This window comes from Chrysoperla carnea, chromosome 1 (assembly GCF_905475395.1).
Source record: "Chrysoperla carnea chromosome 1, inChrCarn1.1, whole genome shotgun sequence".
Classification (NCBI taxonomy): domain Eukaryota; kingdom Metazoa; phylum Arthropoda; class Insecta; order Neuroptera; family Chrysopidae; genus Chrysoperla; species Chrysoperla carnea.
In genome coordinates, this window is record NC_058337.1 from 8,078,488 (window position 1) to 8,095,194 (window position 16,707).

Consider the following 16,707-nt stretch of genomic DNA (forward strand, 5'->3'; position numbering starts at 1 on the left):
TCATTGCTAATATGTTTACTTCCTATTAAAAAGTTTTTTTTTAATTTGTTTTCATTCATTCCAAATGAAAATTATCAAAAACTTCCAAAATATGTCGTTTTTTGAGATTCCTCCATAAGAGCCAATGTATTTTATATCGATTTTTAATGACTTTTTTCTTAAAAATTTGCACGGGTACCTAAGCTGAAATTTTAACCACATATTCTTTGAGTAAAAGACTACCTAAAAACAAATTTTGAGCCTTTAAATCAAACATTGTTGTCATGCTCATACATCCTTAAAAAAAAAACTTTAATTATCAGTATAAAAGTACTGTCATTTATGTGGTAGAATACAATATTTATTTATTGGGCTATCGAACACAAACATGACAATTTCATGAACGAACATTTTTTATCCATCACAAAAAAGTGTACAATGCCGTTAAAGATATTTTCACTTAAAAAAAAAAAAAAAAAAAAAACAAAATTATATTTTTAATAAAAAGGCAACCACATAGTGTTCCTCACCCATCCAAGTACTGATTGTGCTCAATGTTGCTTAACTTCGGTGATCGGACGCGAACCTGTGTACTGACTGTGACATAGGATTCGATCAGCATGTGACGCCCTGACGCGAGTTTAACATTTTTTACCCATTACAAAAAAAGTGTACAACGCCGCTAAAGAAGTTTTCACTTCAAAAGTTTTCACTTCAAAAACAAAACAAAATTATATTTTTAATAAAAAAGCGGTCACCCATCCAAGTACTGATTGTGCTCAATGTTCCTTAACTTCGGTGATCGGACGCGAACCTGTGTAATGACTGTGACATAGGATTCGATCAGGATCTGACGATCTGACGCCCTGACGCGAGTTTAACATTTTTTACCCATTACAAAAAAAAGTGTACAACGCCGCTAAAGAAGTTTTCACTTCAAAAATTTTTTTTATCTCTTTACTTTTTACTGTGCATATATATATAATATATATCAAGGAATACTAAGTTTAGTCCCAAGAAATTTTGGTTGTTCTTACACATGATGTAATTACAAAATATAATACTAACTCTTGGGAATTTAGACAGTGTAATAATAATTTAAATTTTCAAAATTAACGTTTCATTGACATTTATTTCCAACTTCTTCAGGAAATTTTTTTTGTTTAATATCCTCGTTGTGAACCCTGGTCCATGATACCAGGCCAAAAATCAATTCAAAATTACATGAAACAACTTTTGATATGTAGTCTATATTGTAGTCGCAAGTTATGACGTCAGGACGTGCTATTTTCCTCTCTCTTTGTAAATATTAATCCTTCATATTTTCGTTGATTGAAGCAATACAAAAATTTTAGGGTATAATGTGTTGATTTTTTAAATTCTTCTAATTTAAAAAAAAATGCAAGCACTGACAGTCAACACTGTCAATACAGGGTATTTCATCAGTTAACTCATTCATTTGTTTGTTTTCAATTTGTTTTATTTAAAATTACTAGGAAACTAAAACGGACGCATATTTAAATCCAAGATGATGGTACGTTTTTCCAAAAGTGCTATCATAAATTTTTAAAGAGAATATCCCCTCCCTCCCATAATTATATCAAAATATCTTTCTAATTATTTTTATTCTAAATCAATAATTTGATTGGAGTATTATTCATTTCTTCATATCTTACTTATTTCGGGAAACATATAATGGAAATTTCTTACTTCATATTACAGACGCATTATATGGATTATTTTAGTTTTGCGTATTTTTAGTGACAATTTAAGGGATAATCCTTAATTGAAAGGTTTGCGTTGTTCTTACATTTACATATGGTTATTATTAAACATTAAATGTTAACTTGCCATTTTACAAGAAAGGGGCCATCCATACATTACGTCACACAAATTTCAGGACTTTTAACCCCTCCCCCCGTCCTTGTCACAAGTTGTCACATTTTAAATGAAGCATCGTCAGCATTCATTAAACAGAGAATCTCTCTTTTGTTTACCTATAAATTTCGAGTTTGGACATCACAAATTTTGAAATGTAATGTCACAAAGCTTTTGACCCCCTCTACCCCTTGTCACACAATGCCACATTCGAATGATACCTGCCCCCCCTTCAAGATGTGACGTAATTTATGGATGGCCCCAAAGAAGTGCAAATGAGGCATTTTTTCGTACTTCAACCTATTGCGCCGCTAAATAGACTGGCCATTGATATTTGCCAAATTGGTCAATTATTGGAATATATTTTTGAGATAATATTGAAAAATTTTAAAACTGCGAAAATCGAAAATTTTCGAGTCGCTGATCACGATTCTAAAGTCGGAGCATAAATAAAACAGCATTATTCTGTAAATATTCGACAAAATGTGCAATATGTGATAAACTTACGGTTTTTCGTAGTCTCAGGCGACGACTCGACTTTTAATCGTGCTCAACTACCACAAAAACCCCCGAGTATACTTTTTGGATCTTTTTTTACTTAATTTTTCCAAAGTGGTTTCCAATAATTGGCCTATTTGCTCATACATCCTTGTGGCACCAAGATGCAGATTTTTATCTATGCACCTTCCAGAACATTAAAAAATTGGTAGGTCGAGGTACAAACAAATTCCATTTGAAATGTTAAGATGACATGACTATTGCTTGAAGTTGCATGTATTCAACTACATTAATCTATACACACACATTGCTTTAGGAAATCAAGCATTTAAGGTTGAAATTCAATGAAACAATATGTGTAGAACATATTGAACAAAAAGTGTGCTTTTCCATGCACGCTTTGAAGTTCAATCACGCAAAAAAACCTGAAAAAACATCCATTGAATTTTGGGCTATTTTGTCTAGTAATTTTTTCCTAAAAGTCAACGTTTTTGAGATACAAGTGATTAATTAAAGAACAAAACCTTATTTTGATGAAAATTTGATATTGTCGAAAATAACGATTATTATCTGGTATCGTTCAAATATTTGATTTGAAACTTATTGTATATTATATTTCGGATCATTTTAAATAGTTTTTGCATATTAATTATTTTTCCCTCACATCACCGTCTTTGAGGTATAAGCTTTATAAAAAAACATTTCGTATTTTTAAGCTAAAATTTTGCTATCAACAAAATTGTCAATTATCATATGATTGTAATCAAATAATTGATTTACAAACGATTGAAATTTATATTTTAGACTATTACTTTTTTAACGCTTACATCTTAAAAACGGTGAGATAAGGCTTTAAAGGCAAGACTTTAAAAAGTGCTTTTAATAATCCAAATTATAAACTTCAATCTTTTTTCTTCAAAATGCGAATTTTTTTGAATAGTGCTGATAAAAGATGAGGATAGGTGAATAAAGTCAAGAGACAAAAATTGTTGAAAACCGTCCAAATCGTTAATTTCCACAATATCAAACTTTTATCAAAATAAAGTTTTGCTGTTTTTCAATCACTTTTATCTCAAAAACGGTTAGTTTTAGGAGACAAAAAATACTTAAAATAGCCCAAAATATAAGGTCCAATGGCTGTTTTCTCAAATTTCATGATTTTTGAGCAGTATTTGCTTGGGTAAATTTTACTATTCAATATAACTTTGTTTTACATACTCATACGAACATTTTGAGCCGGGTCCCATAGAAAATTATATTGTTTCATAGAGTTGCAACCTTTGGACTTTATCCGGATTCATTCCTTAGATTATATGAATTCATACAGACATACGCAGAAGAGTTCTTGTTTATTTTTCAAGTGTTCTGCCCAAATAGGCTGTTGATCAGGATTGCAATACCGTATTGTGTCTAGAGTTTCAAGAAATAACGCAAAGCCAAATCCAATGTTAAATGTGCAAGGGCATTTGGTTATATAGCACAGACAATAGAGATTTTTAGCTCAAAAATTACAATGATGATGAAAATTAGGTTATATTTAGTTTAAAGCAATTAGGTTATATTTAGTTTAAATTATTAATGTAAAATAATAATTTAAATATGATCAGGAAAATTAACTTGTTTTAACTGTTGTACAAGTTGTAGCTGTCGTAATTATGCACAATGTCGTTTTTTTTCGACTTTTTAGTATAAAGATATTAAAAGAATAGAGGGCGCGAGTGTCTATGCTAGCCTTAAGTGAGAGTGTCTCCAGGTAAGAGAGAGATCTCCAGATCGACAGCGTTCTCTTTCTTACCTACGGATACTCTCACTGTTTCTCTCGCGCTATTTAAATCTCGTAAGACTTAGAAAGTTAAAAAATATAACTTTATTTATTAAAATGAAATACACTTTTATTTAAAACAACTAGAATACAATTTTATTTATATTATGTTGATAAACTTGGTTCACAAATAATCAAATATTTAAGATATTTAAATGAGAAGAGAGTTATCAAGACGAACGTATGTCAAAATCTTCTAACCAATTCTGATCTTAATATCTTTTACACTGAGCTTATATACTAGTAAGATGATGTCATATCAGTTTATTACTTTAAATATTAAGTACAATGTATTATTGATAATGAGTAATATTTGCTTGTTACATATTTTGATATTGATAATTTTAAAATGCATTAAGAATGAATCATATTATAAAAGGATATTTTTATGTGCTCTTTGATGAATCATAGAATGACAAAAGAATAACATTCTTCATAACTTTATATGAGATGTGAAGTTTTGTACAATGACTTCTATATGAATACATACAATATTTGATGATTTACATTACTTAAGATATTTTAAATGATATACACTCACTGTCAGAAAAAGTGCCACAGTTAAAACATTCTAAGCGTACGCATCATATGTTATGTTATAATAGTAACACTTAGAATGTTTTAAAACGAGCATTTTTTGTGACATTGAGTATACATTATGTAGCATATAATTCATTTTACGATGTGTATTTTTTAAATGTTTTATAAGATGTTATGTGTAAAAGCCCAAATTTTAACAGTTTTTTGCGGATAACTGAAAAACCTTACGTTCAGTCGAAAAAATTAAAATTAAAATTTTTTTTTTGTTAAAGTAGACAAGCTGTAAGAGATAGCAAAATATCAACACGTTGATTGATATTTCTTTATAAAAGTATAAGAAGAAATTACTAGAAAAGTCATGGATGGTAAATTTAATGAGATTTCAGGAGTTTTAAGCTCATATGTAGAGAATGCATGTCCCGGCAGAGAAGCAGGTAAGTTAAGTTTGAAGAAATTTTATAAGTTTATGATTACGTTTAATAACAAGCTAAATGTATTGCTAAGTCAAACAATAGACCCCTGATGGAAATATTTTCAGCCCATAGTCTAATTTAGTCTTGCGGTGTTCTGAAAAACAATTCTAGAAGAATGAGTAAGTAAAAAATTTCTAAAACACTCTGAAAAAGTTTGTAAAACTTATTAAGTAGTTTGAATCAATTCTGTACGCGGTATGTCTAGGGTAGTAGGCTCGATTCCCGCCGTCACAACAAAAATTAATGTAATTAATAGTTGTGATTGACTAGTGTAGTGCATGGTATGTGCATGATGGAAGTGCACTCAGCCTCTGAAAATAATTGAGGAGCTGATAAATTAAATTATCAGCGGAAAAGTTGGAAAACACATATATGGTATTACAATGGGCGCTATAGCCTAAATGGGTCCGTGGCCAGTCAATATAATCTAACTTAACCTAATCTAACCTAACAGACTTAAGACTTATTCAGAATTAATCAGTAAAACTTAAAACATTTCAGATTTTCAAAGAAATAATTACTTCTCTTAGAATATGATAAAAATAATTTATCATATTTATAAATTTAATACTTCTCTTAAAAAATATATAAATTTGTCAGGAAATTTTCCAGGAGTTTTCCTAACATATTTATTCGCTTTCAAGAGAAATTAGAGTGATAGTTGTTTCAATTTATATATACAGATGATGTCGACATTTTTTTTTTGTGCGAATAACCAAATCTTTAATATAAAAATGAATTATTCAGTAGATAAGGACCATCATTTCGAAAATATACTCAAGCTCAAGTTTTTTGCTAAACTTTGAGCATAATTTAGCTTGAGTACATTTTCGAAATTATGTTATGTACTGGATAATTCATTTTTATCTTAAATATATTGTCATTCGCACAAAAGAAATGTCGACATTTTCTGTATATATATTAGTTTGAGTATATTTTCGAAATGATGGTCCTTATCTACTGAATAATTCATTTTTATATTAAAGATATGGTTATTCGCACAAATAAAATGTCGACATCATGTGTATATACTGGGTGTTCCAAACCACCCGTCCAGGCTGATTATTCTGAATAGTTTTCAAAAAAAATTGAAACGAAAAAACACGTATCAAATATTTTTTGAAACTATCTAACCATACCAAAAACACCCTCCACCCTCAACCCCTGTTAGGGGTAGGGGGTGTAACTTGAAAAAATCAAATGGTAACCCCTATTTTTTTCTGTAGATTTGAATTCTTCAGAAGAACAGACAAACATTTTGTCTAAGAAATTTTTCCCGATTTTCGGTAGATCACGCTACAATCGACAAAAATCGTTCTTTTAGATTTGGCATTAGAATTGCAGTTCAAGTGAAGGCGAGAAAAGTTTTTTGAGTCGAGAATAGTTATTTTCAATTTTGTTTTTGTTTTTTTGAAGAAAAGACTATTCTGTTTTGTTTTTCATATTTTATTATGATTTAGAAAAATTATTTTTGTAAAAATGTTTTTTTTTATTTTGGAAAGTCTGAAAAAAAATTAAATCTAAAATGATTCATATCTAATTCTTTCTAAGAGCTTTATTTAGTATCCTCCCAATTGTCTAGTGGTTTACCTCAATTACCGCAATTCGACATTTTCGCTTCTCTTTTATTTTCGTTGAATTTCTAACTTTTGTGTTGCTTTTGTTTTGTTTTTGTTTTGGTTCTGTGTGTTTGTGTTTTTATTTTTTTTTACTTTTTCGTTTTGATTTTTGTCATTGAACGGCGCAATTCTTATGCCAAATCTAAAAGAACGATTTTTGTCGATTGTAGCGCGATCTACCGAAAATCGGGAAAAATTTCTTAGACAAAATGTTTGTCTTTTCTTCTGAAGAATCCAAATCTGCAGAAAAAATAGGGGTTTCCATTTGATTTTTTCAAGTTACACCCCCTACCCCTAACAGGGATTGAGGGTGGAGGGTGTTTTTGGTATGGTTAGATAGAGTTTCAAAAAATATTTGATACGTGTTTTTTCGTTTCAATTTTTTTTAAAAACTATTCAGAATAATCAGCCTGGACGGGTGGTTTGGAACACCCAGTATAAATTGAAACAACTATCACTCTTTAAGATAAAAATGAATTATACACATATATATATATATATATATATATATATTGAAACAACTATCACTCTGATTCCTCTTCAGAGCGAATAAGTAGGTCAGAAAAACTCTAAATAATTTCCCGGCAAAATTTATATTTCTTAACATAAGTGTCCAATATGATAAATCCTGCAGTAATTATTTTTTTGAAAAAAGTTTTAAATGTTTTAAATTTTCCTCTCATTATTTCTGAATAAGTCTTACTCTTGCTTTAGCTAAATTTTCATAAAATCTCTTATTAATTCTGAAAAACTCTTCTAGAACTTACAAGACTAAATTAGAACTTGTAATAATGTAGTCTTCCTACAACTTAATAAGTTTTACATAGTTATAAGTTTTACAGACTTTTTCAGAGTATTTCAGAACTTTTTAGACTTACTTATTCTTCTAGAATTGTTTTTCAGAAAACTGCAAGACTAAATTAGACTATTGGCAGAATATATTTCCACCAAAGACCAAATGCTACATAATAAAAAAATCTTATTAAAAATGACTAATATAAAAAGTTCCTTCTATAAGTTGTGTAATGTCAGCTTGAGGAAGAACAGTAGATTCAGCTATAAAGTCAACAGATACAACGGCTTCTAACTTAAAAACAGAATATATATAATATACCAAAATACCTCGCTTTACTGATCTTTATCAACTAATATACAAGAAATTTAAGTAATTAGTTTTTCTTTTTGTAAAATTAGGAGAGATTTTTATGCCGAAGATAGAACAACCAAAAGCTCAGGATCAATCTATTGATGTAATAGAACAATCATCAGATTCATTAGGAAGTACACATCATACTCAACTTGGGTCTTCAAGTGATACTCAACCTAAAGGATCTAACATAGCAGATAGGAAGAAAGCAAGAAGGATGAGTATTAGCAATAGAAAATTACTTATTGCGGCAAGTGAAGCCAATTTGGAAGAAGTAGATCACTTTATAAAAGTAGGGGTGGATGTTAATTTTAAAGATAGAGATGGTAACACACCTCTACATTGGGCAGTTGAGAGTGGTGATTTAAAGGTTGTTAAGCTGCTTTTAAGTAATGGAGCAATAAACATAGAGAATAAAAAAAATGAAACTCCAATAGACCTTGTAAAACTTCTTAACAGGCAAGATATCCTCAAAATCTTAGAAGCGTCATTAGATTCGAAATCACAAACACAATCTCAACCTCAGCATGGAAAACTGCCAGACAAGCATGACATTGCACTTAAACATGTAGTAGGTCAATTTTTAGGTAAAAATATTAACCAAATATCTTTAGCATCAATAGAACAAGTACAATCCCGACGAAGAAATGAGAATGCTAACATAGATACTCAGAGCAAACAAGAAAAACGAGTAAACCCAGTTCATGGTAATATTTATCAATTAAAGGTATTAATGCTATTCTTGTATCGTGGAGTCTCTCACAAGTATTCATTTCGATTAGGTACAGAAATAAAAGAAGCTAAAAAGTTTGATGACTTGGTGTTTGAATATACCCAAGGTGATAAGAAAGTTTATCGACTTTTGCAAGCTAAACATAAGTTAGATGAGACTAAAAAAATTACGGCAGGTAGTTTATTTATGGAAAGTGGTGGTGATTATAGCTTAATAAAATACTTCCTTTCTTATAAAGACTCCAAAAAAGAAAAATTATTTAAAGATGGTGCAATAAAAGACGTTACTATTTGTACTAACATTGATTTGGATTTTGAAAACTTGAAAAGTGCACAAATTAGAGTTGAGAGGATAGAAGATAAAGATGATATTTTTAATGTAAAAAGTGATAAAAAGCGGCCTATGCGCTATAGATTCAGTGAAGACGTTGTTCCTTTGTTAAAATTAAAATTACAGGATTATAGTCGAACTAGATTAGCAAGAACGGCTGAGTGTTCCGATGACGAGATAAAAGACTTTTTAAATCATCTTGTGTTTGCTGTAAATCAGCCTAATGAAGAAGAGCTAGGTGAAATTGTTAAAAAAGAAATAGGCAAAGAATTGGATTTTATTACTACAGAAAATATATACAACAAATTTTTTATAACAATGTTGAATTGGTTACAAGGTAAAGAGAGAGGTATGTTTCTTTCTTATGAGGAAGGGAAAGAGTTCTTTGAAGAAGCAAGAAGAGGAATCCCCATTTGGTTTGGTGTAAGAGATCCGGTAGAATCATTTATTGGAAGAGCTGAGCAATTGGATAATTTACACAGAGTATTGAAAGGTGAAGAAAAAACTGTAATGCCGCAGGTTATTTCCATAAGTGGTCTTGGTGGAGTAGGTAAAAGCGAGTTAGCTAAAAAGTACATCAATAAATACAGCCAACATTATGATAATAAGGTTGTATGGATAAATGCTGAAAGCTATCAAACTCTCGTAGAATCTTTTCGTAGATTAGCTTGTGATAAGTTGAGAATTAGCACAAAGAATGCGAATGGTGAAGAAAAGAAAATAAGCTCAATAATTGAAGACGTGTATACATTTTTTTCTAATGGAAAAAGTATTTTTGTTTTTGATAATGCTGAAGAATATAAATGTCAAAATGAGTTTCATCATGGCATTGACAAATTTTTACCTTCTGTACCTTCTAATTATAATATGCCATATGTTTTAATTACCTCTCGTAATCAAAAATGGCCAAAGAATATAAAAGTATTACCGTTGAATTCATTCAATGAAGAAGAGGCAATGGAGTTTGTAAAGAAATCGCTCAACATAGAAAACGATACACAGGAAAAGGATATTAAAGAATTATCAAAGGAGCTACAGCTTTTCCCTCTAGCATTGCAACAAGCAGTAGCATACATAAGAGTGCAGGATGAAAACTTTAGAAATGTTGGATCAGAGTTCAAAATTAGTAATTACCTAGAAAGGAGCAGAGAAAAAACAAGAGAGCGCCTTAATTTCGAGTTTCCAGAAAACAGCGATAATGATTATACAAAAACAATATTTACAACTTGGAATGTTACTTTAGATGCAATAAGGCAAAAAAAGAATGGTAATGATGCTTTAGAAATTTTAAATATTATATCTTATTTAGCTCCCGAAAATATTCCTATAGATATAATTTTAAGCTTAGAAAGCGATGAAGAAAAACTAGGTACCGCTATTGAATTATTAAAGCAATACTCAATGGTTAATTTAGAACATGGAAAGCTAAACATGCATAGGTTAGTACAGCAAACAACAAGAATAAAGTTAAAAGAGCAGAATAGAGAAGAAGAGATTTTAAAAAAAGTTCTAAAATTATTTAACAAAGACAATTTTGGTTCAAAAATTGTAGACCATGCTATAACTGTTTGGAATTATTCAAGCAAATATAATGAATTAGTAAAAGAGTTTGCTCATCTTTCATGTTATATTAGCCTTGAGCTCATCGACAGCGTCAGGTTCGAGGAAGCATATTTATTTGGATCAAAGGTATCAGAGCTATTAAGTGCATTGCCATTAGATGATCCTAACGTTCTAGTTGTTCGTTTAGCAACAGATAACAATATAGCTGGAGCACTTCTACGTCAGGGTAAATACGACAAAGCTCTGAAAACTTTTCAAGAGCTTTATAACACCCTAAAAGCTATTTTCGGACCATATCATCCTGCACCTTTAAAAATAAAACATAATATAGCTAATGCGCTTTCTAAACAAGGTAAATGTAATGAAGCTTTGAAGTATTATCGAGAAATACTTGGTATTAGTAAAATCATGTTAGGGGAGAGTCATCTTGATAATTTATCAACCAAACATAGTATAGCATCAATACTTCTTTCTCAACATAAGTATGATGAAGCTTTACGAATGTTTCAGGAGATATGTAATATCCAAAGGGCTACTTTAGGAGAAAAGCACTCTCAAACGTTGCTTACGAAAAATAGCATTGCAGAAGTGCTCTTTAATCAAGGTAAATACAATGAAGCATTACCGATGTTTCAAGAGATACTTGACATTGAAGAAGCTACTTCGAAAAAAAATCATCCTGATAGTCTATGCACAAAGAGTAATATAGCAACAATACTTGTACAGCAAGGTAAATACAGTCATGCTTTGCAGGTTTTCCAAGAAGTACTTAATGCTGAAAAAGTGGTTCTTGGAGAAAATCATCCTGATGTTTTATTGACTCATCGCAATGTTGCAGAAGTACTGCGAATGCAAGGCAAATGTGATAAGGCCTTAGAAATTTTCCAGGAGGTTTTTAATAAACAAGAAAGAAATCTAGGCCCTGATCATCCTCAGGTCTTATTAACACAGTTCAGCATAGCAAGCATACTTCAAATCCAAGGTAAATATGGTGATGCTTTGGAAGTTTATCAAGAAGTATTAAGTAAGAGAAAAGTCATTTTAGGTAATGATCATCATGATACTTTAAATGTACATAATAGCATTGCTTTAATATTTTCAAGGCAAGGAGAATATGATAAAGCTCTTCAACTCTATCAGGAAATACTTGAGATTCAAAAAACTAACTTAGGAGAAAATCACCCTACCACTTTAGCTATAAAAGCTAACATAGGTATGGCACTTAGTAATAAAAAGGAAAATGATAAAGCCTTACAAATTCTTCGGGAGGTTTATAGCACGTTACAAACATTACATCCTGGCCATCATGTAACGTTGACGGTAAAGAATAACATAGCGCATATACTTTCAAATCAAGAGAAGGATAACGTCGCTCTGAAAACTTTTAAGAAAGTACTTGATTCTCAAGAAGCTATTTTAGGGGTGGAGCAGGGGCGTAATGAAGTGGGCCAGTACATCAAGAAACTTTAAGAATTAGTAAGACTATACAACCATTATCAATGGCAGCTAACAATTTATTGATTGCTGTAAAGGGCAATAGCTTAGAAAATGTAAAAAACTTGGTTAAAAATGGTGGAGATGTTAAAACTAAGGATAATGATGTTAACAATGGTAATTTAGAAATTGTAAACATTCTCTTGAAACATGGAGCTGATGTCACTCAAATTACTAATAAGGGTAATACGCCGCTTCATATTGCTACCTCTAAAGGCTACGAAGAAATTGTCAAAGCTTTGCTTCAGCATGTAAGTCATGATAAACTAAATAATTTTATTGATGCCAAAACTATTTCTGGTGGTAGTACATCACTTCATGTTGCAGCTAAGAATGGTTTTTTAGATATTGTCAAATTTTTACTGAAGCATGGTGCAACTTATAACATTGAGAATAAAGAACGTAAAATACCTATTGATCTTTCTAATTACCACAACGTTACAAACTTACTGAAGCTAGTTGCAGAACTGTTTGAAGATGCAAAAAACGGCAATATTGGAATCAACAGCAAGTTGAAAGCAGTTAAACACGATGAGATTGAAGCTATAACAAATGCTCGTAATAATCAAGGAAATACGTTATTGCAAGTTGCTGTAGTTAATAAACATAGGAATATTGCGAGTACTATACAATCATTACCAATGGCAGCTAACAATTTATTGATTGCTGTAAAGGGCAATAGCTTAGAAAAAGTAGAAAACTTAGTTAAAAATGGTGGAGATGTTAAAACTAAGGATAATGATGATAGAACACTACTGCATTACGCTGTTAACAATGGTAATTTAGAAATTGTAAACATTCTCTTGAAACATGGAGCTGATGTCACTCAAATTACTAATAAGGGTAATACGCCGCTTCATATTGCTACCTCTAAAGGCTACGAAGAAATTGTCAAAGCTTTGCTTCAGCATGTAAGTCATGATAAACTAAATAATTTTATTAATACCAAAACTATTTCTGGTGGTAGTACATCACTTCATGTTGCAGCTAAGAATGGTTTTTTAGATATTGTCAAATTTTTACTGAAGCATGGTGCAACTTATAACATTGAGAATAAAGAACGTAAAATACCTATTGATCTTTCTAATGACCACAACGTTACAAACTTACTGAAGCTAGTTGCAGAACTGTTTGAAGATGCAAAAAACGGCAATATTGGAATCAACAGCAAGTTGAAAGCAGTTAAACACGATGAGATTGAAGCTATAACAAATGCTCGTAATAATCAAGGAAATACGTTATTGCAAGTTGCTATAATTAATAAACATAGAAATATATCGAGTAGGTTGTTAGAGTTATTAAAAAAATCTGATCAAAATGTGGAAAATGTTAATATAGAAAGTGGGTTAGACGTTTAAAATTTTAGGTAATAGCTTGGTAAGCTATAACAGTCAATAAATTTTCTGTTTCTTAATTTGAATGATTTGATGGCTGCCTTCCGCTCTATCTTTTTTCATGGCCGATTTGGATGCCTCTTTTTCTACAACCCTAACACCATCAAATTTACGCCACTATCAACTATCTTATCTTATTCTTGGTGAATTGATCAGGTGAGGAAGCAGTATTACGTCTACTTCCTTTCTTTAAAACGCAGCATACAGGCTTTCCCGCACTACGGTTGAGCATATTTAAATTCTTCTTTTCTCGAACCGGCTTGTCTTTCATAAATTCTCAGAACACATCAACTATAGTGTTGATACTAATAGTAGAGAATCTCTTCTTGAATCCATCCGCTCTGATTTTAACATGTCTTCTGATAGATATATGAATCAGCTAAAGCAGTCTTAAATACCGTATCTTTTTTGGTTTGTTCTTGCATATGGGTGCAGCAAAGACCCATTGGCATTGACTCATTACTTTGACGTAACGATTCTTTATCCAATATGATTCCTTACGTGGATGTCTTTTCTTTCCCCATTTACATAAACTATGCCAAATTTCATTGTTGATCTTTCTAAACGCTTCGTAAGCACACACATGGTGATAGTAATTTCCCCATCCTCTCAGTAGAGAGTTGAGTAACTTAATTACTATAATAGAATGAGTGTTCGCTATATTTGCTTTTATCAATATACGTGTTTTATTAAGAAGTCTTTTAATACTTTCTTTCGAAGGTCTAATAGTTAACTTCTTATTATATATACGTACATTACAACCAGGAAAGTCAAACCCTAGGCAGAAGCATACACTACTTGTTTTCTATCTTGACCACTCCCCGCTAAGAAATTTTTACTTGCATTACTCATAATAGAGTCGTTCATCTTTGTTGTTGATTTAGGTTTTCGTGCCATTTTTCTATTTGTAAAGTTGTGTTACTAACTTTATCTGAAAGCTCTATATGTTTGCTATCAAGATCTTCAGTTTTTTCCTGAGTAAGTCATTACCACTTTGATTGTCTAACTCTTCTTGTTCTAATTGCAAAATACTTACACGTGTACCAATTCTAATCTTTAATGTGAACTGGTGACAACCAAGTCCCTCTAATGCATGTTTATCATCCTTATATTTTGCCTTTTTTATAATATTCCGAACGGCGTAATATCAATTTACATTACACAGAGAGCAGATCGACAAGAAATAAGAAAAAGTCCATACTGAAACAGATAAAATAGCGAGATTAAATGGCATTAAAACCCACACTATTAGATGAAAAAGTGATGGAATCAGCAAAAAAAATGCTGAAATAATGCCTGTTGCAAAAATACTAAATGTGGCAAAAATATATTGCTTTCCAAAAACCGCATTGACTACATGGTTTGCTCCACCTTAACGCCATAGAAACACTAGATTGAATCAAGGCAACTCTGCAATTTGAAACATGGATACAAGAAAATCCTTATATTAGTATAAAAAAATGAGAATAGAATCCGATAAGTAATGATAAAGAATGAAATTCTCACATATTACACCAAGGCCAGTAAACATTTTACAAGATAAAAGTAAACAAGAGGAATTTTTAAAAAAATTTCAACGAAGTTATTGGCAAGTACCCACGAAAAGAGCTGTTTTTTAAAGTTTGGTAAAACTCTAAAGTTGACATGAGTTTTTTAAAAAGGTTATTGTAAATAATTAAAAATGAACGCTATTTTGTTTTAAATATTGTAATAAATCATTATTTTATTAATACTTGTGATTTTATTTAAAATACCTCACTTTATTTTTTTAGAAGAAGGATGAAATTTTTCAGTTGAATAAATGGCACGCCATTTTACTATTTAATGTCCGAAAAAAAAATGGTCGTAATAATAATACATTATTATTATGTTATCATCATAATAATAATCATTTTCATTATGTACATAATTTTAATTCAATCATTTTTATTATGTACATAATTTTAATTCATATTAAATAGTAAAACGGCGTGCTATATATTTCCATTATGTACATAATTTTAATTCAATCATTTTTATTATGTACATAATTTTAATTCTCTATTTCCATTATGTACATAATTTTAATTCAATCATTTTTATTATGTACATAATTTTAATTCTCTATTTCCATTATGTACATAATTATAATTCAATCATTTTTTTTAATCTAATTCAAATAAAATTAACTGATTTATTATTATGTATCATCATAATAATAATACATTATTATTATGATGATACATAATAATAATACATTTTTATTATGTTATCATCATAATTTTAATTCTCATCTCTCTTTTCTCATCTTATCTTATATCAATCTCTCTTTTACTAAGATTTATTTTACAAAACATAAAATGTTTTATTTTTTGTAAACAGTGATTCAGCAGAAATAGTAGGAGAGCTGGTAGACATTGGGTAGGTGTTTGGGACATTCTGAAAATTCGTCAGATACCTCTCCCATACTATCCTAATATGGAATGCAGACCTGGCTGAAAGGTAGCGGTATCTTTAGAAACCCTATATTATTAAACATATAAAATTTTTGTTGCCAAAAATTTCTATGAGGTATTAAAAATAAATATTCTATAAAAAGCAGGTCATTTTGTTGGGATTTTCTACCTGCCAGTTGATCAAGAAAATTACAAGAATAGTACTTTTGCAAGCAAATCGCTGGCTTGTTTAGTTTCTTCATTTTTCAATAATTAAGTCTACTTACAAAAAAATACAAGTTGCCTCAAAGATATTTTTTGCAAGAAAATATGTTATATGTTTGATAATACAGGGATTCTACGATACCGCTATCCTCCAGCCAGGCCAGTATTCTTGTATTAGGGTATTATGCGAGAGGTATCTGACAATTTTACAGAATGTACTTTAATCGCGTTGTGTTTTTAAAATAAATTTTGTACTTTTGACTTATTTTTATTATATTCTTTTTAGAGGAATTTTAATGGATTTCAAGAAATTTTGATGTCAAAACAATTCAAAAATAATATATCCAAATAAAGCTAACCTAAACAATTAATCATAGATAAAATAGATAATCACTATAAATAGGATATAATGAACAATCATAACTATGGCGAAGCCGTACATTTGTATGAGGTAATCCTACTAATGAAGACTCCATCTACCGATTTTAATTGAAACCTTATTATAGGCCACTTTATAGACATAGAATATTATATAGATGTACGGCTTCGCCATAATTATGATTGTTAATTATATGCTATTTATAGTGATTATCTACGA

At 30.3% G+C, this 16,707-nt stretch overlaps 1 protein-coding gene across 1 annotated transcript; it reads left to right on the forward strand.

Annotated features, from left to right (window-relative positions):
- The first annotated feature begins 5,075 nt into the window (after positions 1–5,075).
- Positions 5,076–14,190, forward strand: LOC123290678. The gene is made up of 3 exons (XM_044870940.1): positions 5,076–5,151; positions 8,004–11,902; positions 12,115–14,190. Exons 1-3 carry the CDS (start codon positions 5,076–5,078, stop codon positions 13,432–13,434), a joined length of 5,295 nt encoding a protein of 1,764 aa, XP_044726875.1. The 3' UTR covers positions 13,435–14,190.
- The last annotated feature ends 2,517 nt before the right edge of the window (positions 14,191–16,707 follow it).